The sequence below is a fragment of the Setaria viridis genome, chromosome 3, assembly GCF_005286985.2.
Source record: "Setaria viridis chromosome 3, Setaria_viridis_v4.0, whole genome shotgun sequence".
Lineage (NCBI taxonomy): Eukaryota > Viridiplantae > Streptophyta > Magnoliopsida > Poales > Poaceae > Setaria > Setaria viridis.
In genome coordinates this window covers 46,065,509-46,087,468 of record NC_048265.2, presented here as the reverse complement: position 1 = coordinate 46,087,468, position 21,960 = coordinate 46,065,509, and the positions used below count along the sequence as shown (strand labels likewise).

At 45.5% G+C, this 21,960-nt stretch overlaps 2 protein-coding genes across 3 annotated transcripts; both read left to right on the top strand.

The window, feature by feature from the left end:
* The first annotated feature begins 653 nt into the window (after window positions 1-653).
* Window positions 654-2,504, top strand: LOC117847092 (myosin-binding protein 7). The gene is made up of 3 exons (XM_034728251.2): window positions 654-1,961; window positions 2,041-2,087; window positions 2,186-2,504. The coding sequence occupies exons 1-3, from the start codon at window positions 654-656 to the stop codon at window positions 2,289-2,291; spliced, it is 1,461 nt and encodes a 486-aa protein (XP_034584142.1). The 3' UTR covers window positions 2,292-2,504.
* A 4,887-nt stretch (window positions 2,505-7,391) lies between these two features.
* LOC117848046 (ubiquitin carboxyl-terminal hydrolase 26) lies at window positions 7,392-19,408 on the top strand. 2 transcript variants are annotated; one of them, XM_034729350.2, is made up of 16 exons: window positions 7,392-7,544; window positions 8,475-8,582; window positions 9,476-9,626; window positions 9,723-10,319; window positions 11,031-11,286; window positions 11,421-12,112; window positions 13,694-13,802; window positions 14,007-14,188; window positions 14,726-15,001; window positions 15,094-15,301; window positions 15,799-15,870; window positions 16,890-17,123; window positions 17,760-18,023; window positions 18,233-18,374; window positions 18,464-18,640; window positions 19,032-19,408. In XM_034729350.2, the coding sequence occupies exons 3-15, from the start codon at window positions 9,547-9,549 to the stop codon at window positions 18,577-18,579; spliced, it is 3,228 nt and encodes a 1,075-aa protein (XP_034585241.1). In that variant the 5' UTR covers window positions 7,392-7,544; window positions 8,475-8,582; window positions 9,476-9,546; the 3' UTR covers window positions 18,580-18,640; window positions 19,032-19,408. The 2 variants fall into 2 exon arrangements, with proteins under 2 accessions (XP_034585241.1, XP_072148995.1); XM_072292894.1 differs by lacking the exon at window positions 8,475-8,582 and having other exon boundaries at window positions 7,441-7,544.
* Window positions 19,409-21,960: the final 2,552 nt, after the last annotated feature.

The following is a 21,960-nucleotide window of genomic DNA, read 5'->3' as shown; positions in this document are numbered from 1 at the left end:
TGATTTATCATCGTTGTATCCTTGGTCTCCGAATTAGATGACAAAAGAAATGAGAATGGCCGGAGCAATTCCTTTTTTCCGTCCAATCTAATTTTCTCTGGGTAACTGGTTAGGCGTAGAAATCAGCCATGGAATGTTCACCGATGGCTACTTCTAACACATTAGTTATTTACCTAGGCTCTCGATAAGAAGAGAATTATGAAATATACATGACTTGAACCGAGCATGCAAAAAATTTTAAACTAAATCTACTTCGTCCTAGGACGGAGTGAGTATGGTTTCACGGGCCATATATTCTTTAGTTCTTGTAAAGGATAAGGATTTACAAGGTACACATCTGATTTTTAAAAAAAAAACAGAATCGCCCTCACAAAAGAAAGCTCAAAACACATTTTCAACCTGGTTTTCCAGGTCCCTTTCATCTGTCCTTCCTTCTTCGTCCAGCAGTACAAGACCAAAAACCATCCCGGCTAAAAACAGCAGCCAACCGTCCAAAACCGAAGGAGCAAGAAACCCAAAAATTAACTCCTCCCGCGCGTCCACCTCCCCCGGGCCCACCACCCCCATTTCTATACCTCCCCCACCCGTCCCGCACGTGCGCGCCTCCTCCTCCCAGCGCCGCTGATGCGCTCGTGCCGTCCCCCGCAACCGCCATGGCCGCCGCCGGCGAACCGCCTCCCCCGCTCTGCCCCCTCTGCGGGCACCCGACCTCCTCCGCCTCCCCGCCGGCGCCCGCGTCGGCTAGCGCGTCGCCCGCGAGGCCGCCGCTGATGCGGAGGACCGCCGGGCCGCCCGAGGCGCCCCCCGCGGTGGTGCGCGTGGAGATCGGCGACGAGGCCGCGGCGCTGCGCGAGGCGCTGGCCCGGCAGCAGGCCGCGCTCGGGGACCTGCAGGCGGAGCTCGACGCCGAGCGCGGCGCCGCGGCCGGCGCCGCCAGCGAGGCCATGACCATGATCCTCCGCCTGCAGCGCGAGAAGGCCGAGGCCATGATGGAGGCGCGCCAGTTCCGCCGCTACGCCGAGGAGAAGATGGCCCACGACGCCGCCGAGCTCGCCGCCCTCGAGGAGGCGCTCGCCAAGCGCGACGCCGCGGTGCGCGCGCTCCAGGTCGAGCGCCCGACGCCGCGCCACCCCATGCCGCCGTCGGGGGCGTCCACCCCGCGCCGCCCTGGAGCCGCCACGCCGCGTCACCCGCCGTCGTCGCCGTCCCCCGCGGCGTCGTCCGCCGCCGCCGCCGCCGGCGGCGGATACTACCCGCCGCTGCGGTGCTGCATCGACCACCCGCGCACCGCGTCGGAGGCGGATGCGCTCGAGACCCCGCACGACCAGCTCTCCCGCCTCGCCCACCGCGTCCACCTCCTCGAGCGCGGCGCCACGCCCATGGCCTCCACCACCACGCCCATCATCCGCGTCGCGCCGGGCTCCGACTTCCCGCGCCACGCGCGCGCCTACTCCGACGACGGCAGCCTCGACTTCTACGACGGCGAGTGCTTCCCGGACGACGACGACGGCGACTGCGGCGCCAGCGACCGTGTCTACACCGTCGACGCCATCCACGGCGCGCCGCCCCTGGCGGTGGCCGAGCGCTGCTACTACGGCGGCGGCGCCACGCCGGTCGGGAGCGACTGCTGCGGCGGCGGCGCGCCGTGGGCGGAGGACGAGGAGGTGCGCAGGCTCAGCGCGCGGATGCAGGCGCTGGAGGCGGACAGGGAGTCCATGCGGCAGGCCATCATCTCCATGGGCGCCGAGAAGGCGCAGGTCATGCTGCTCAAGGAGATCGCGCAGAAGCTCTGCAAGGACGCCGCGCCGCCGGCGCCCACCGTGGCGCAGCAAAGCTTCTACAAAGGGGGCAGCACGCAGCCGGCCATGACCGTCACCGTGCGGCCGCCGCGGCATCCGCCGGTGCTTATGCAGAGGAAGGTGGTCAAGAGGCAGACGCCGTTATTTGCTGCAGTGGTCAAGGTATTCTGAGGCTACTCCCTCCAATTATATATGTTCTTGAAAACAGAATCTAATGATCTTGCTTTCAATTCCTTTCCAGTGGGTTACATCAATCATGTGGTGGAGAAAGACATCATCCCGTGTCAAGTGAGTTCATCGTTCCCGTTACCTAGTTGATCTCATTACGCACCATTCTTTCTTTGTTCTAACCATTAGTTGTTTTCTTCACCGATGGTTGTTGGCAGGTACCCCATGGGGCAGTGTGGTAACAATGTGGGTTTGCTGCTGCTGCTCGACAAGGCTCCCATGGCAGGGTCGTATGGGCATCAGAAGCCTCCCAAGAGGATCTGATCTAACCTCCAAATGGGTCGCTCATCAGTGACTATGAAAAGCTCATTTGTTTGTGGAACACACACATTGTTGTCGCTTTCGCCTTCGTTCTTCTGTTGATCGTGTTCGTGTCTAGTAAATGTTGAGCCATTTTTTTCCCTTTTTCTACGTGTTTTGCTCACTAACGTTCTTTGCGCCATCGGTATGGAACAGATTGTTGTACAGAATAGGATACCACTGGAGCCTTGTATATACACTGTGTTCATTGAAGTTTTGAACGCCAGAAGTTGACTCACGAAATCCCTCGTCGAATCTACTACGTTCATCAAAATTCACTGCAGAATACTTTTGGAAGGTATTTGCCATTTGAGCAGCTTGTTTAACCTGCCAAGAGATACTTGATTTATGTGAAAGCTAAAAAAGCAGATAAATTGGCAGCACACTGTTAAAAACTGTTGAATTGTGAATAGCCGATTGCCACAGTAGAGCAATCGAACAAGGGACACATTAGCACTCGAATTCAAACTCTTATGAAGTCTCCCATGTTAATTAAATGTCTTCTTTAACAAAAATATCTCAATTATTAGGAAAGGTTCTCTTCTGCCAAATCTCTAAGAGCGGTTACTCTAGAACACGTAGATGCATACTATAAGCTACTGGCAGAATTGGACATTTGCATGTCCACAAAAAATCTGAATCTCAAGTATGCTAATTTACATCACATTAATTCTCCCAGCATCACCTTTGCCTTTAGGACTGATGACAAAAACTCCATATGGAAGATCGTCTTTCGAGTTCTTCTATATATCATCTACAATAGTGGATAAAAACAAATGTTCCCTCCATCCCAAATTACTATTTGTTTTGATTTTTTCTAAGGTATGTAGCTTTTGATATGCACATATAGATATATAATACATCTAGATACATAATAAAAATTATGTACGTAGAAAAGCTAAACGAATAGTATTTTGGGACAGAGGGTAGATTAATAAGATAATGTTAAGATGGAGAAGGAATAATTGAGCAGACTGCTGCACCTATTGTGAATAGGTTTATTCTAAAGAGGAAAAACAACCGATATCATGAAGGTTATTCTTGCGTACTTCCTTCGTTTTGAATTATAGGTCGTTTTAGTTTTTCTAGGTTCATAGATATTATTATACAAGTAGATACTATATCTAGGTGTATGTTAGAAAAGTTAAAACGACCTACAATTTGGGCAACGGGGGCTATTCAATGGGTAAGTAATTAATTACTAACTGTAGCGGCCCATACTACTACTTAGACCAACCAGAGAGGTCCAATTACAGAATGCCGAAGTTCACGTAGGGTCCAATTACGCACAAGGCCCTTCCTCCCTCCTTCCTTGCACCGCCTCCTCCCTCGTCGGCTCCCAGCGCTGTGAAATTGCCGCCGCAGACCGCAACCACTCGGACCGTCTCCCGTTCTCGCTCGTGCTCCTGCGAGTTGCGACTTTGCCCACGTCTCTTCGGAATCAACTCCAGTTCCTCTCCCAAAGACCCAAACCCTAGGTCCACACCGGCGGGCGGCGGCGGAGGGGCCTGCAGCCGGCGGCGGCCAAGGCGCCGTGCACCCATACGACGGGTGGCAAGTGCGTGGCTGCATGCAGTGCGGCGTGCCAACAGCTGACGCTCCATCCTAGGCACCTGGCACGAGCCAACGGGTGTCCTAAAGCCTGGAGGCCTGCGGCTACGGTGCTGCCCTTCCCCGGACATCTAGGCTCCGGTTCCCCCTTCTTCTTCACAGTCCAGCTTCACCTCCTCTCTGATTTGGATTATGAGAGCAACAATTTAACTACTGAAGGCTGAGGTGAGCAATTTGTGAAATGTTTCCGAAATTGAGGGCTTAGGTTTTGAAACTTGTGAATGTGTAATTTTTTAGTCTGAAAAATGCAATCACAAATCAGAGCTCCAAGCTAATTGGCACTTTCTTGGCCATGCGGAGGATAGATCCCTGCTCTATTATTGTAATCTTCTATTTAGACAGTTTATATGTAAGTTTAGTATGCTGTGTACTCCCTCCGTCCGTGAATACAAGGCATGATTCTATTTTCACAAAGAACAATAAACGAGTTTAATGCTGTGGCTTCCAAGAAGAGTGCTTCGGCTCCACGTCTAATTTAAGTAGTTGGCGCGCATGCATGCATGCATTAACCGCGAGCCATTCACTCTTCCGGGCGCCAAAGCAACGGCTCAGACTATTCCCTTGCCCTGCCCTGCATGCATGCAGATGGATTTTTTTCCGTTGGGATGCTAAAGGAATTGCATGCACGGCACGCGCTAATTTCTCTCGCATGACCGAAATTTTCTTCCTTAGCGCGTGTCCATTTTGTCCCTTGGCGTCTACAAAATTTTCATTGGTGCTAATGGAAATTGATTTGCATGTGGCGCCACGGCCTATGCCTCCAATATGTTCGTCCTATAAATACAGGGAATGCTTATTCACAGTGGACACCACATCTTACTCCTCTAATCTTCCCTCTACTCATAATGCCCAGTCTAGATCTGAATCAGCCTATTGATTAGGATGAAATTGAGGAATTTGAAGGAGGCATACTTGATTTGAACTATGATTTCGTCTGGGACCCTGGCAACGAAGGTACTCATTCCTGGTTTTCGTTTCTATATTTCGATTGTGTTCCCATGTGTGCCTTTCCAAGTGTAATAGTTTAGCGGCATCCATCGCAGGTGATGGCGATGACGACGAGAACGACAACGATGCAGCTGATGGTATGGATGAAGCTGGAGCTAAAGGAGATGCCATGGCTCAACCTGAAGCTGGAGAAACAGACAACGGTGTACACGCCATGGACCAAACTGAAGAAACGGACAACGGTGCACATGCTATGGACCAAAATGACGTCGTTGCTGATCAAGCTGATTTCGTGGCATTCGATTCAGGTTAGTACCCGATGTTTGTTCTGATGCAAGCATCATTATTTTTTCTCATTTGTTTTTGTTGTTGCATGTCCCATGCACGTACGGCTGTTTGAACATGAGGATGTTTTTTTTTGTGTGTAGGTACTCCTACCAATATCAAGAGGAGGAGGCACTACTCTCCTGACATAAAACGATCATCTATGCCATATGCTTAGAAAGATCAGCTTCAGGCATGATGAAGGAGGGAGTAACGAAGTCCGTTGCTGCTGATATGGGGATTTTGTGTAGAGTTGTCCAGCGCGTATGGCGAGATGGACAAACTGGTGGTGGAATTTTAGCTTTCAAAAAAAAATTGTGGTCGAAAAAACCCATTTAACCCAGATTTGAGAACGACCTATGCACATTTGATGGCAATATAGGGATTTTTCCCTTCACTTACTTGGAGCCAGCCAAGAGGCGAAGTCCCAATAGACCTAGAGGTAAGCTATTTAATTTTACTTAATTAGGATTACTCTACTAATCTTGGTTACTCTACTTACGTGGTTGTATGTATAAGAACCATGCAGCTGAAGATCATGACATCGGTCACGAGAGATACTATCCGAAAGTTTCTCGTTTTGCCGACCATCAAAGATAAATGATCTGCTGAAGAACGAGGACGTCCTATATTCATCCAACAAGATAACACTAAGACACATATTGCAGTTCACGATCCAGATTTTTGTCATGCTACACAAACAAATGGGTGGGATATACGGCTAATGTGTCAGCCACCCAACTCTCCGGATCTTAATGTTTTGGATCTGGGGTTTTTTCAGCTCTACAGGCATTGTTTGAAAAGTCATCTCCATCAAACATTCAGGAAATTGAATCGAATGTGTTCAAAGCGTATTTAGAATATCCGGTGGAGAGGTCAAACCTTGTGTTCCTAACACTGCAGGGTACATGATAGAGATTATGCGTGCAAAAGGAGGGTAACGTTATGGTATCCCTCGTATGAAGAAGGGAACATTAGAGAGAATTCATCAACTTCCAATACGGCAACAAGTAGATAAGGAAATTTATCAAGATACAGTGAATTTCATTGCTGCATAAAAATGTACTTCTACCGCATGTAACTGATTAGATAAAAAAACAAGAGTACACCATTGCTCGTTTCGCATCACTTGTGTAGTTCAGGAAAATTAGGGAAGAAAATTTTAAACATCATTGGATGGACAATCGCAAGGGCTTTCTCATCCTTTTTCTGCTTCAGCAGCAACATGTGTAGCAATTCTAGCTTCTTCCTCGATGTCCTCGAATGAATCTGGAACATAGGTGTCGCTGGCCAGTGAGTCTGGAACGTACCGAATGCTGTCGGAGTCGGTGAGCGGATGAGCTCCACCCGTGTTGGACGGAGCTCCCCACGGTAGAGCTCCACTCGCTCACGGAGATGGAGCGCTCGCGCGCGGCCAAGCTCGACCTGCGCTTGCCGTCGCATGTGGATGGCGCAGACACGGAGCACTCGAGCACGACCGAGCTCCTTCTGTGCCCTCCGACGCATGCACCGAGCATTGGCCCCAGCCACCTTTGCCATCTTCGTCGCTGCACAAAAATGTTGTGAGCTAAGGTGCAAGCACACAAGTTAGATTCTGCAGTAATCTCACATAAGAAGATATTGCTTACTCATGCAGTGAGAAGATAATCACTAGAGAAAAGAAGATGTATCCTGAGAACTTATAGTGCTTGCCTTTATACAGTAGGAGTACTAGTCTCACTCGAGAGAACATGCATGCACTGTGAGTAACGGCCAGCTGCATGCAGCGTGGGAGCCGAGGAGAAGGACGACGCAAGTTAAATGTTGCATGCGCCGCCGCCCTGTATTCCCGGACTAAAAAAAGCAGTTACGCCCTATATTCACGGACGGAGGGAGTATCTAATTGTTTGGAGAATTTTCTACATGCATTACCGAATTGCATATTGAAGTTTTGACCCGTGACCTCGTTCGAATTACCAATCACAGCCACTTACATCATTTTAAGTATGGCTGAAAGCTTATCAAACCTACCAAACACCCCGTAATTATATTTGATTTATTTGATCGAAACCAGCGCTGTTAGAGCTGGCCTAATTCGATTTTATTGTACTGGCCTAATTCGATTTTATTGTACGGTAACAATATTCGCGGGAAAACGTAAATTCTAAGCCCGAAGTCGTTTACGTCTCCGCGTGGCGCACGCGGACCCTCTCGCCTGTAATGTATGCAAGTCCCTCCCCTGCCGGCCGCCCCTTCTCCGTCCCGTCCGTGGTCAACAGCTCGCTCCTCTCTCCTCCTCCGACGCTTCGTGCTCGTCCCAACTCCGGTGGGTGGTGGTAGACGGCCGGCGACGAGGTGGGCCTCCTCCTCTTCCTCCTCCTCCTGCTCTTGCTCCTCATTGCTCTCTCGGATTGAGGCATGGTGGTGACTGGGTTAGGGTTTCCGGTTCGGGGTCGTCGGGGGAGGGCTCCCGGGCCGGCGGGCTCAGAGTGTCTGGCGGCGGCAGTAGGCACGGCGGCGGTGGCGGATCGAGGGTGGTGAGGTGAGGCGGCGTGGGAATCCATCCATCCATCCATCGAAGCTCCGTTTCTCCACCCCTCCAGGCTCCACGCCTGCCGTTTGCTCGCTCGCGCCGCAACTGGCGGCTGCTGCAGCGCCGGCGCCGGTGGCCGCCCATGCGTCCTCCGCGCCCTTCGCATCTTGCTGTTGTTCGCAGTCGGTGGCCAGCACTGGATGGCATGGGGGCTGCTCCTTTTCCCCTCAGATTCAGCCGTCGTCTGACGGCACCTGATGCAGCTTGGCACCGAGATTTGCCTTGTTTTGTATTCCATCATGTTGACCTTTGTTTCATCCGTGCTGATTTGTGTCGTTTTTTGCTAATTTGGGTCATTTTCTGTGCTGATTTGACAAGTCTGGTGCATTGATTTCGTGATGCTTTTTTGCTGTGTTCTCCAATAGCTTGGTTAGTTCAGTCGAGACCTGAGACCGAATCCGAACGCCCACCCCTAGAATCATGGCCATGAGGAAGCCAAATCCCTACACTATTATTGTAATATTCTGTTTGCACTATTTATACATTCTGTAATTTATGCATGTTTCAGACTTATTTGTTGAGTTTAATGTGTTGTGTACCTAATCGTTTGGGAATTTTGTACTTCGTGTTACCGAATTGCATACTGGAGTTCTGGCTAGGCATATACCTTAGGTTAGAATTCTAGGTCCGGATTGCTACGCCACGTCCTTTGTTGCTAACCCAATTCATCCGTGTTTTGAACTTCCAATTAGGCCATCCTTTGTCATCTTCAGCGAGCAAGGTGAATCCAGCCATGGTGCAGGCGCAGTCAGTTGCCAAGGAGTTTCTTCTGGCCCCTGCACTGCAGCAGCAATGAAGATGTGAGTGGTCGTCTCTCACCACCTACGTGTGACCTTTTGTTGTTCATTGTTACTTTTATGCTGCACTAAGCTGTCAATCTTTCACCTGCACATATTTTTCTGTTATGGAATTTCTTGAAATATGGGGTCCAGCTAGTGCTTCAAATGTTGGCTGGCGGGCTTAGAGTGTCTGGCGGCAGCAGTTGGCACGGCGGCGGTGGCGGATCGAGGGTGGTGAGGTGACGCGGCGTGGGTGCCGCGGGCGGCGGACGATAACCGGCGGGAAGGGCTGATAGTGGGGGTGAGCGGCTTCCTCAGTTAGCGAATGGCGGGGTGGAGGTGAGCTTGTGGGTGGCGTGGCCAGCGGTGCCAGGGGCAGTCCGGTTCATTGAACCTGGATTGTGGATGCTTTCACCACAAATCTTGCATGGGCAGGCGTTAGTAAAGTCCTCGATTTATTTCTTTCTCGAAGCTGCGCATCATGGCGGGCATGCCTTTCTCCTTCACCCTTTGTCATGTGATGATTTATTTTAGCAGCAGGGAAATAGGAATTAATTGATTTGTTTTTCAAATCGAAAGGTTTGGTTCGTTTAGCTCTTGGATCCTGGTTTGTGTTGAATTAAGGAATTATATTATGGCATTAAAGATTTTGCTACCTTTTTATAGGAGGTACCATCTCCAATATTTTAACATCAATGTATTAATCATTTGTACTCTTATTTGTGTGATTTCAATGAGAATGTGTGGCATGCGTACATGATCTTTTTTACTACAAGTTTTGTCTCGCTGTTCGCCCCACCTCAAATTTAGAGTGTGCTCCGCACTGGTTGAGGGAATGCTCTTTGGTCATGCTTGAAGGGCTGTGCGACAGCTCAGGTGTCCAAATTCTGAGCTTGTGCTTGATTCATGCCCAGGCTACACCTCCCAAGCACAGCCTCTGGTGAATCTCTGGTGGCAGCCTCCGGTCTCCCTTGTTGCTGTGACAATGAGTAGGCACAACACTCGCAACAAGAACAAGAGGCAACGGTCCGATGAATCCAGTAGCCCGTCCGCAGCTGTGTTCAAGTACGCATCTCCTTAGTTTCTTCTTCGGGTGGTGGCGGTTTCATAAGTTGCTCGCATTGCTTATTGTTGCTCTCCTTTTTTGGCTATCGATTTCAGGAAGATACATTCAGATGGCAATATCTCAAAGAGCGATATACGGCAGCTTTACATGGTGTGGAAACCACTCTGCCAAGGCTGCCATGGGAACACCAAGGACTCCCCCAATTGTTTCTGTGGGTTGATCCCCACTGCCAATGGGGTCCGGAAAACTGGCCTCTGGCAGAAAATGCAGGAGATTGTTCGTGGCCTAGGTCCTAATCCATCCAGGGACCTCCGAGATTCCACCGAGACGCCTGCTGGATTGACTAATCTCGGCGCGACCTGTTATGCGAATAGCATACTTCAGTGCCTCTACATGAACAGCTCATTCCGCTCAGGCATTTTCTCTTTGGAGCTGGACATCTTGAGGAAGCATCCTGTTCTGGATCAGCTGGCTCAGTTGTTTGCGCAGCTGCACTCTAGCAAAATGGCTTTCATTGATTCAGCGCCTTTTATTAAGGCGTTGGAATTAGACAATGGTGTCCAGCAGGACAGCCATGAATTCCTCACCTTGTTTCTGTCTCTGCTCGAGCAATCTTTAAGTCACTCCAAGGTTCCTGGAGCTAGAACAATCGTGCAAAATCTGTTTTGCGGCAGTGTATCACATGTAACAAGGTATGGGATACAAATTTGAAGTAACTTTGTGCTTTTCTTACCAGTTTTAGGTTTGAATTTTGGAATTTTAGAAAATTAAGCTTTGAGCTGCTGGGATATTTTTATTAGCAATATTTGATATAATTATGTTTGTAGTGCTATCCTTTGCTTAAGTACACTCCACTCTTCAATCATTCTGTAAAGTTCTTCCAATACAGAGCTGAAGATGCAAATTCCATGAATCTGGGCTCACTGTATGGTTAACTTGTCTGATAACAAATGGGCCTGGCATGAATTTCTTCTGGACTAGACTCCTATTTTACTGTATCTAGTGCTTAGACAAGCATGCCAAGGCAGATTTTCAAGGCTCTGTGATTATATTGGTACCTCATATACTTAGTTAGAAAGAGATTAAGTAGATTCTTGTGTTGTAACTGGCAACTTCTTTGTTTTGTATGTGTATTCACATTCATATCCCATAGCATCAAAGTGACTATGTTCAGTACATGGTGCTGATGCCTAAAAAAATTAAAACTTACCTGTTTATGTTGTACCATCAAGTTGTTGAAATAGGTCAAGCAAAATGATCAGCAGTCTCATTTATGGTATGACCTGCATTATGTTCGTGTGTTCAGTGTTGACCATGCTTTATCTTGTTATTTCCATACTGCTGCTATGGAAAAGTTACCGATATAACTTGTGGAAACTGATGTTTAACCATCAATGCTTAAGGTGTTCATCATGTGGAAAGGATTCTGCAGCATCTTCAAAAATGGAGGACTTTTATGAGCTGGAGCTGAATATTAAGGGTTTAAATAATTTGGAAGAAAGTCTGAATGACTACTTTAATGAGGAAGCACTGGATGGGGAGAACCAATACTTTTGTGAATCATGCCAGAAAAGGGTAGATGCCACTCGCTGCATAAAACTCCAATCACTTCCTCCGGTTGTCAATTTCCAGCTGAAGCGTTATGTATTCCTTCCGAAGGTAATATAATATACCTTTACCCAAAGCTCATCCATAGTTTTGTTGTAACATGTTCCTTCCACATTTATTTAGTCCTGTGCATTCTTCTCCTTTTCTTTTGTAAATAATTTTTGTCCAACTTTTCTTATTGCCAGACAACTACAAAGAAAAAGATTTCTTCAACATTCAGTTTCCCAGGACAGCTTGATTTGGGAAAGCGGTTGTCAAACCCCTCATCTAGTTGTACTTATGAACTGGCTGCTATTTTAATTCACAAGGGTACTGGTGCTAATAGTGGGCACTATGTTGCACATATAAAAGATGAAAGCAATGGGCAGTGGTGGGAGTTTGATGATGAGACCGTATCCAAACTTGGTTTGCATCCTTTTGGTGAGAAGCCAGGAAAGGCATCAAATAAAGATGATCAGAAATCCCAAGGTATGTCCGCAGCAGGTTCTATCATAAATAACAATAGTAATAATGGTCACCAGGAGGCAGCGCCCACTTCTACCACAGCAGAGATGTTTTCATCTACGGATGCTTATATGCTGATGTACAAATGTACCAGTAGGGATGTCAATGCCACTGAAAGCAATAAAAATGTGGAAATTAATGAGTCACTTCCGCGCCATCTTTCGGATCAAATTAATGAACTAAATGCATCATATGTAAAATCGTGTGAGGAATACCAAAGCAAGAAAGACAGCCATTTGGCATATATAACAGAGAGGCGTCAAGAAGTAAAATCTATTCTGACAGAAGCACCTGTGGATCCGGAGAATGATTCATATTTTTGGATCTCAACAGACTGGCTTCGCCAATGGGCAGATAACACTGCTCCTCCCTCGTAAGTTTATTCTTGCACCTGATTTGTTGCCAATGGTTGCCAAAATTTTGACAAACTCATGCCCCTTTGCTACATTTTTTTTACCAACTTGGCTAAAACGTTTGGCAAGCAAAACCATGAACAAAGTGTTGGTACCAAATTTTTGCTGGGCGAATATTGGCACACCCCCAAAAAGTTAAGAGCATCAATGATAGTTTTCATGGCAGTAATCCCCTTTTGGCTCTAGCATCCTTAGTTTTCGTGTTAGTTTTTGTGATATCTGAATGTTATGGTTCAGTGCTTTCCCATGGGGTCATTAATGCTAATCCCTCTTTTTGTAAATTCAGCACACAGCACCTTGGCTACCCTCACCTGCGGTGGCTGCAGCAGTAGTTGGCATAGAAATAGTATTAATTTTTGGCAAAATAGCCATTTTCGTCCCTCAGTTTTGCATCAAGGGTCAAGTTCGTCCCTCAACTTTTAGATGGGCCAAGTTGGTCCCTCAACATTTGTTTTTGGATCAAATTCATCCTTATGCTAATGTGGTGCTCTTTATTGGCATTAAACTAATATGAAAAGTCCTTTTTACCCTTGGCTTATGTAGGTCAAATATCTATGTGCTCATATTCTTTTGATATACAGGCAAAAATATGTGCCTTCCCTTTGCTGCCTGCTTATGCAAATGTTCAGGAAGATCAGATTCAGAAAAAAAAGATTAATCTGGGTAATGCTGAGCCTCTCGTTTGCTGCCTGCGATGCTTATGCAAATGTCCAGGATTTTGGGAATCAACTGAATAATCACTTGTACAGTGGGAATAGAGACTGACGGTACACGAAACGTTAGCATTCTGCCAAGCAACTTGATACGACATGCACGATAAGTTCATGCTAGATAGTAGTCTGCTTGGTCTTTTAGCAAATTCATTCCTTCTAATACCACTTCACAATTCTTTTTGGTGTTAGTGTTAAAGATTTAGATTACAGGAAATGTTTGTCAAAAATACACATACTATTTCACTACATATTTTGCATGCATATCAAAGGAATATGAGCTCATAAATGTTTGACCTGCATAAGCCAAGGGCATAAAGGACTTTTCTCATTAGTGTACTGCAAATAAAGAGCACCACATCTGCGCAAGGATGAATTTGACCCAAAAACAAAAGTTGAGGGACTAAATTGGCCGATCTGAAAGTTGAGGGATGAACTTGACCCTTAGTGCAAAACTGAGGGACCAAAATGGCTATTTTGCCTTAATTTTTTAGTCTTCTGCATCAAGTAATTTATGATAAGATCATTTAGTTCAGATCAAGTTATATCTATTAGATCATGTTTATATTGTAGGCTGGACTCTGTTTAAATATACAGAGAGGGGTCACACTATTTGCTAGAAGCAAAAAGTAAACCAAAGTATCTACTCTATCCCTCTAACTTTCTGTGTTACAGCTTCCATCACTGGCACCTTATAGGACTTAGGGTCCCTACCCAGAAAGTTGATGTCACTGCAATATGAGTTGCTTTTATTTAGCTACCGTGTGGCCTTTCCATATTCTTTACTGAACTGAAATATAGGCCTTTTACAGTTGTATTTTGTTTCTGCAGTTCTATTGACAATGGTCCAATTCAATGCGAGCATGGAAAGGTTCCAGCATCTAAAGTCACATCAATGAAGCGACTATCATCTGTAGCTTGGCAGAAACTATTTTCAAAAGTAAGAAGCTGCCACGCTTCTTAGTCTTGGTTTGCACTTCATTGAATTTTTCCTTAAATTGCTTATGTTAAATGATTATCTGTAATTCAGGAGCATGATGTAGTATAGTAACTGTAATATAAAATATTTTGTACTCATTTTGTAATACTTGTGGCATAATATTAATGAATATTTTTCCTTTTGTTCTCATTGCAATAATTTAAGTATGGAGGGGGACCGACATTGAGCAATGATGACTATTGCATGGAGTGTCTTAAAGATGGGGCAAAAAATGCAGTATCTGCTGATGTCTACCGTGAACGAAAAGCGTCATTAAAAAATATTGCAGAAGCAGCACTTGCTGGTAGCTGTCCAGATGGTCCTTCTTACTTTATCTCAAAGACATGGTATGCAAAGTGCATTGTTATCTTGAATTCTAATCTTGGTTCTGTATTTTTTTATGTATAAGCTAATAGTTTTGGTACGCTTAGGATTACTCCACTCATATGTTGTCTGCCTTTATGTGAACTATTTGTCTTATAGCCCTTTGATCCCTTGTGGTGACATATTATAGACCAGTGTGTCAATCAGTCTTTGATCGATAGTCTCCGCCTCTATGTTTCTTTTTTTTACATTTTAGAGGTTATAATGCTCAATGTTGATCATGGTTTTATGCAAATGCAATTATTATTATACCTCTTGTTACGTTATGTCATGTTTTTCTTGATGGAGCTCTTACGCCTTAGCTAGTTGTAGTCATAAGGTTGCCTGGCAGTTTGTCATTTCAATAACTTTGCTTAAGCTCATTTCACTTGAATCTGCCCTCATGTGCATGCCTCTTGATTAATTTCCTTTTCCTTTTTACCTTTTTGCTGGCCCACTTGCTGCACTATGTCACCAACCTGCAGGTATGGTCATGCTGACTTCTTTGCTGTTACTCCTAGGTTGACTCATTGGCTGCGGAGGAAAAATACTGATATCACATCTGATGCTGATAGTGGACCAACAAGTGCTTTAAGATGTTGCCATGGGGATCTTCTGCCAGAGCACGCTCCAGGGGCAAAGCGGATATCTGTACCAGAGAGCCTCTGGTTATTTCTCTATCAAACCATCAATGAGAAGAAGGCTGATGATATTATGACTTTTCCATCAGATTGTCAGCCATGCGAAATCTGCAATCAGGAATTGTCTGATGTTGCTTCTGTAGAGGGTAATCTTAGGTAATATAGAGTCAAAAATCAATGTTACGTGTTGGGTCATTCACTAAAAAATTTATGCCTAACATAAATTTTCATATGTCTATGACTTGCAGAGCAGTGAAACTCAAGCAACGACAGAATCATGAAAAGTTAATATCTGGGAAAAGCTTTGCACTTCATCCCGGTCAAAAATATTATTTGGTTCCTTCATCTTGGTTGTCAGAATGGAGAGCTTATGTTACAGCAACCGGGAAAAATATTTCTTCATTACTAGAACCTCAAAGTCTGGAAGCTATTGTCAATTCACTTATATGTGAAAAGGTAAACGAATGAGTCACATGTTGATACGTGTCTGGTTCTTAAACCTAGAAGGCAATAAAAGAGTGGAACTCTAATGTTTGAATTCGAGAGGAGAATTTTTTTGTGGAGAACAATTTGGATTCCTATAAATTTCAAAGGACATCCTTGTCAGAACTTCCATACCAAAGTTATGAGATTGTTGTTAGTAAAGTTTATAACCTACTTCTCAAGATACAATGACTTATAGAAAAGGACTAACAAAACCTGATTGCTGGCATAATACAGTTTTGCATATAATGAGCTGTATGCTTGTATTGTATTTTAATTGTAGTGTGGTATACTGCTTTAACTCAAATGCAGATATCTGTGTAATCTGTATTTAAATGATGTCTATTTGTGAGTATAATGGGTGCAAGTTTTACATGGTTTGTGAATTCATTTTTGTCTTGATAGGATATCTGTGTTCTGTTGATTGTGACCGCATTACCTTTTTTAACATAAGGATTGATAATTTTCAGCATTCAAGATTGCTGCAAAGGCCTTTGGATCTTGTTTGTAAGCACGGAAGCATTACTCAGAAAACATCAAATGTAAGTCCTTGCTCTTCACAGAGCTTCCTTGCTCTGCTTCTCCTTTGGCTGCAAACTCAAAACTTTGTCGATAGGCATAGCAAGTAAGTATGCTTTCAATCATGGTTCAATTTGAATGGTGGAAACTGAAGCATACTAGCAGCTCTGAAACACTGGTTTCATTAAAATGCTGTATTATGGAAAACTTTTAGTTTCAACATATTTTATAGTTTCGAAAACTGCAGTGTCTCCAATACCATGTATTTTTTTTTTTGGAGTTTCTGAAAATCCTCTCTGCCCTCTTTTTACTAAACCAAAGCCATTTCTCTTGTCCTTTCTGTCCAATCTCCATTCATTCATCTGAAAACCTGGATGTGAAGAGTATGCATGTACATTAGCCATTCCTATAATAATGTAGATCTTGATGATATTTATCCCTTTTTTTCCTCGAACCTTGATGATATTTATCATGTACACAAACACTCATGAATAGTAATGAGCTTAGCAGAATTTTTTATATGGAAACGTGAACTTACATACCGTGGCTTCCAAGCACAGCGTTGTTTTCACGATACTGTAAAATACTTTTATACCTTAAATTGTACTCCCTCCGTCCCAAATTACTATTCGTTTTGGCTTTTCTAGATACATAGATTTTGGTATGCACCTAGATATATACTTATGTCTAGATACACACCAAAAGCTATGTATATAGAAAAGCTAAAACGAATAGTAATTTGGGATGGAGGAAGTAGTATTTAAATGCATGGCATTTTCTGAAACTATTGTTTCTGAAAATCATAACATCCAAACATGCCCATGCCCCTAGGTTGGAAACATGAGGCTCTTGCTGTTTTGCACTATGCTTTTACCACTTGAAGAAGCTAAATAGAGTTAAAAAAAAAATTACCTTGCTGTACTGAGCTTGCCTGTCCGACAGCCTTTGTTGTTTTCTTTCTGTGTTTGCTAATATAAATTGTTGTTCATGATGAAAATGAATGTTAGAACATCGTGAGTTGATCATTTTCCTTTGTTTTCAGGGTGATGGTTTAACAATGATCCCAGAGTACAATTGGAAGTTATTCTCTGAAGAGTGGAGTGCCACACCTGAAAAAGGTATATCTGCTGAAATTGCTTTTAGCAAGAGCTCTCAAGAGAAACTGCCCGGGTCATCTGAAGCAATGCCAATTATGGATGGTGACCTAGACCAATCTCTTGATGATGCTAATGATGATTTGGGGGCCAGAGAGCCTTATGTCAGAACTGATCCTGAGGTAAACTAGCTGTTCTAGAGGTATCGGTGTATCACTGAATCCTAGTATTAGTGGTCCCCTTGGTTGAGTCTTGAAAAAAATAATATGCTAGGAACTAGGAAGACCTAATAGGAGCTGTATCATGTAAATGAAAATGATAAATTTGTTGGTAGTTAAAGTAAGAATGTAATTGGCACGTTGATCTTTCTTTTGATAATAGAAACATGCTATACTGATGTTACTGGTGGAGCAATGTAGGCTTTCATGATTTACAAAGATGTTATGGAAATCATTTTGCGAGCTTATTTTATTAACAAAAAAATTGTAGTACCATGTACACTAACAATTGCACAGCAACATGGCCTGTTTAACCCATTCCAACCCCCAAAAGAACAAATATTAAGTCTAGCTTTGACAATTATACCTCAAATATCTGTACCCCATCCAAGGGAGGGAACAAACTACAGAATCTCGGGAATCATGCACTTGCAGTTGTGTTATATCTTCTGATGAAATTTGGGTCTTTAGCTCTGTGCTGCTTCAAAAAAGTGGTATTGCTTGTTGTAGTTGTTTCAATGCTTAAACTTCAATAGTCAAATGTTTTCTGCCTCTGAAAAATTTACATCTAATGCGTATAAAGTTACTTCATATTTGTAGGTTTGTGAAGATTGTATTGGAGAAAGAGAGAGCTGTGCATTGGTGGAGAAGCTCAATTACCAGAATGAAGACATCCACGTCTATTTAGTACGTGGAAAAGAAGCACCAAAGTCTATCAAAGAAGCATCTAAAGCTGTTGCCGTATCAGATCGTCGGACTTCGAAGCGTTCCCGAAGAACTAGCTCTGGAACTTCAATCAGTTTGAAAGTCTCTGGTTCTACATCCGTCTATCAATTGAAACTCATGATATGGGAATCTTTAGGGGTATGCACATGCTGAATCCATAAAATTTTGCGAGCGCAGTTACTGATGCACTATATTTTGTTTCCTTCTCCGTATTTCAAAAGAGACTTGCAGACATTTTTTACTTTTCTATCTAGCTTTGGGATGTGCTCTCTTTTTTGTTGTTTATCCTTGCATGTTATTTGAACCTCTCCAAATTATTCAAATAGCCGAAACTCTTATGCATTTAGATCGTGAAGGAGAACCAGAAGCTTCACAAAGGCTCTGTTGAGATTGAAGATGACTTTGCTACTCTTGCTGACAAGAGTATTTTTCCCGGGGATGTTCTTTGGGTCAGAGACTCTGAAATCTATGAGAACCGTGACATAGCAGGTGAATAACCAAATATGTTGTGAAAAATCATTTTTCTTAAAATTGGAGATTGTTGGTGGTTTCAAGCATTTGTCATTTGTGTGTTTCAGATGAGATTTCAGATCAGAAGGCTGATATGCTACAGGCTGAGGAAGGCTTTCGAGGAACTCTGTTGACATCAAGTGTTTCAGCTCAGCTTTGTCAGGATATAGCATTTAGTGAATGAGTTCCCACATCAGATGTATAGCTGCATATCTTCTGATTAAAATGATCAAGCTTGCTGGGAGGTGATGCTGACTCACTTATTCTTTGTTTTTTATTTCATATAGTTGCCTTTTGTTTGTTTTTATTGCATAGTGTTGCCTTTCCCTTTGAGCATATAGCATGTATATGAACTGGTTCAACAGTTTATCATTGAACCAATGGCACTTTTAAATTAGCTACTGTTTCGAACACCTATTGTTTTGTATATATATATACAAGTTCCGTTACATGCTTCATGTATGAGATTAGTCGTTAGGAAACAACAAAGTTGGAGCTTTATTTTCTGTCCACTCACTGCTGCTACCTACCTTTTTACTCTATCTCAATACCCTAGCTCCCTGCTTGGTGCTCACATCTTGTGATCTGTTATCGACAAAACACTAACTCATGGTGTCTTGTACTCTTGTGATGCAGAAATCGTGATTGCTTCGCAGACTGTCGCACAGAATTATGGCGGTCCTAGCAGCCGCCCTGGCGGAAATTTGTCAGGCTGATTTTAGTGAGGAAAACAGAAGAGGCTCCTCCTGAAGCTGTCGGTCTTCCCCGTTGTAATTATATGACTAGTAGGAAGTTGGCTATTTCCGGCCGTCGTGCTGGCTGCACCCGTAGTATTTTTCCTCTCTTTTCGCTGGAGGGCTATGAGTGAATTGCCCTACCTGGTGGCCTGCTACGCAGAGGTTTGTTGAGAGGCTGGGGCCTTGAACGGATGCTGAGGTAGCAGTCGTCGGCTTGTCACGTTTGCTAGATGAGATCGTAGTGCCTGGGGTGGCCTTTATCCCTCGTGTTTTGCATGTGTTCCTTTTGCATCCTGTCTTTTTTGGCTGGTTCATGCGTGGCTCAGGCCGGCATCAATCTGTTGCCTCCTTGCGCCTTGGCTTTGGCCCCAACTCCTGGAACGACTATTTGTCACCAGTGAGACAAATAGCTATCTATCGCCCATGCATGGGTGACAGACTGACAGCTGCTGGTAGGTGGGTCCAATGTGTGTTGTTTTCCTTTTCGCATCAGTCTTTGTTGCGACATCGTCTGTGTTGCGGGTTTCACATGCACTTTAGAATTTGTACAGTTAGCAATATAGGTATAGTGATTGGTTCATTGGCCAAGCTGAAGTCTGGGCAAGAGATATGCAAGGCCAGCCCAAGCCAGGCTAATGCAATGCAAGCATCCATTGTTTGGTTGAGTGGCTGATACTTAGGGCTGGCTAAGGCTGTGCACGGTTGGATGCCTGGCTTTGGTTGGTTAGGATTACCTCCTTTCTGCTTCGGTGAGTTGAACTACCATCACCGCTATGAGCTTCTTCTCCACCGAGCTAGCAACAACTCTCCCTCCATTGGTTCCTGTTGCAACAGCTCAATTATCTCTCCCCCGAGGCCTCGATTCTGGTCACGGATGCAATCAAAGCACCAGCCATCCAGCAACCAGCTCATCCATTCAAGTAGCAACAGGAAGCACAAAATCCATCTACCATCGAGTAAGCAAGAGGCGGCAGCAGCACATCAATTCGCTCCACCATGGAAGCCTCAAAGTCAAAGCAGAGCAGACCGAAAGCGGAGGCTGAGAAGACGAAAAACAAAACAGAGCACCACCCGCTTGAGGTCACGAGAGCGCAATTCGTGGCGACGGAGATTGTTTTTGGCCACGCTCGAGGTCGCTACGAATTGAGCTCTCGTGCCCGCGAATCCGCGCCTCCCCAAGAACTCATCTTCTTGCATAATGGCCGCCGCTGGGAACCGCTCCTCTCACTCTCACCGCCGTGACCTCAAGCGGCCGGGACGGCGCGCGAGGGGGTGTAGATTCCAGAGGAGGATTCCGCCGCGGCGACGGCGGCGGCTGCGGAGGGCGGGCGGGATGAAGAGGGAGGCGAGATGATTCACTCGTCAGGGCCACCACGAGCTCGATGGCGGCAGGACTTCCAATGCGCCGGAGCCCGCGGCCATGTCGAAGAAGTCGATGAGCCGCACAGCCGAGGTGCCGCAACACAGCCTCGCCCCTCGAGTCGCATGAGCGCAGCGCCGGCGAGGAGCTCGTTGTCCGCCCGTCGAGGTCCGCCCCTCACGCCTCTGCTCCATGGAGGACCAGGCACTGACGAAAAAAGGATGCGGTGGACGCAAAGGGGAGGTGAGGCGAATCCTCGTCAGAGCCACCGATGGGCTTGTGCAGCCTGCATGGCTCGGAAACGAATCTCGTTTCCGTTTCCAGCTAGCCCAGGCTATGAGAGCTCCTTTTGCATCACCAGGGCCAGGCTTATGAGTTGGACAGGCATCCAATTACCAATCACGCAGATAGTTTTTTTTCCTACGGAATCTCATAAGTTTGGGGCTTTCATAGCCAGGGCGGATTCGGGCCCGTGGCCCCAGGCATGGCTCAAATCAACACTTATAACCAGCTTCATTTTTCATGGTCCAGCTAGGTCGGAAAACCTGTCCATCTTCCGAAAGGTAGGAAGAGGTTGAACCTTCCAATATTTGAGATTCATGTCGCTGCCGCAGACTCGTGCCGTTGCCGTCGACTTGCGCCGCCGCTCTTGCGTGTGTGCTAGCAAGTTGCTTGGCCGGAGTGAGGCTGAGGAAGGGTGGGAGGTGGGTGGTGGTCGAGGTGGCGGTGGGGTTAGGGTTAGGGTTTCTGGGGGCTCCAATGGTCGGCGGCCATAGAAGATGAGGGGGCGGGGGTGGCGCGGAGGCCCGGCGGTGGTGGCGGATTGGTCGGCGACGGATGCGGATAAGATTCTGACAGCCGATGAAGGAGAGAGAAAAGAGCCAATAAGTTCCTTCTAAGATTGCATCTCAGGCGAGAGGTTTGTGTCCAAGTCCGATATTACCATTTTATAGTCCTATTCTTGTGTTTTATTCGGAAAAATAAAAGGACACACCAAGAGTAAGGAGTTATCGAACCCAGGTCGTCAAGATATGACTCGCGCGACTTACCACTGTGCTGCTCGTTGATTTGTGATTGGTTTTGGTAACAAATATCCTTTATATTATGTAAGTTAGAGAATAGACAAATTAAATCGAAAGAAAATTGTGCCTTGGTTGAGACTTGAACCCAAGACCTCAACAAGGAACTTAGGAAGTATAACAACCAGGCTACAGCATGAGTTGTGAAAGGGTTCTGGAATTTTACTTTAAATAATATTTCTGTCCGGTCATTTGGAATTAAACAGTAAAACATCATGGCACCACACCTACAAAAAATAGTGACTTGAAGGGGAATCAAACCTGAGAGCAGGGTCTCAAGCGCAAGCATCACCACCACACCACTTCACCGTTTGCCAAACCGTTGCATTATTTTTACTTAACAAGATTCGGCGCCGCTGCCGAGATGGTAGCACACAATTGGCTGAACT

Coding starts and splice junctions, on each gene's coding strand:
- LOC117847092 (XM_034728251.2), top strand. CDS start 654: ATGGCCGCCGCCGGCGAACCGCCTCCCCCGCTCTGCCCCCTCTGCGGG. Junction 1,962..2,040: donor TATTTGCTGCAGTGGTCAAG/GTATTCTGAGGC, acceptor ATTCCTTTCCAG/TGGGTTACATCAATCATGTG. Junction 2,088..2,185: donor AAGACATCATCCCGTGTCAA/GTGAGTTCATCG, acceptor GGTTGTTGGCAG/GTACCCCATGGGGCAGTGTG.
- LOC117848046 (XM_034729350.2), top strand. CDS start 9,547: ATGAGTAGGCACAACACTCGCAACAAGAACAAGAGGCAACGGTCCGAT. Junction 15,002..15,093: donor TCTGTAGAGGGTAATCTTAG/GTAATATAGAGT, acceptor TATGACTTGCAG/AGCAGTGAAACTCAAGCAAC. Junction 15,871..16,889: donor TTACTCAGAAAACATCAAAT/GTAAGTCCTTGC, acceptor CTTTGTTTTCAG/GGTGATGGTTTAACAATGAT.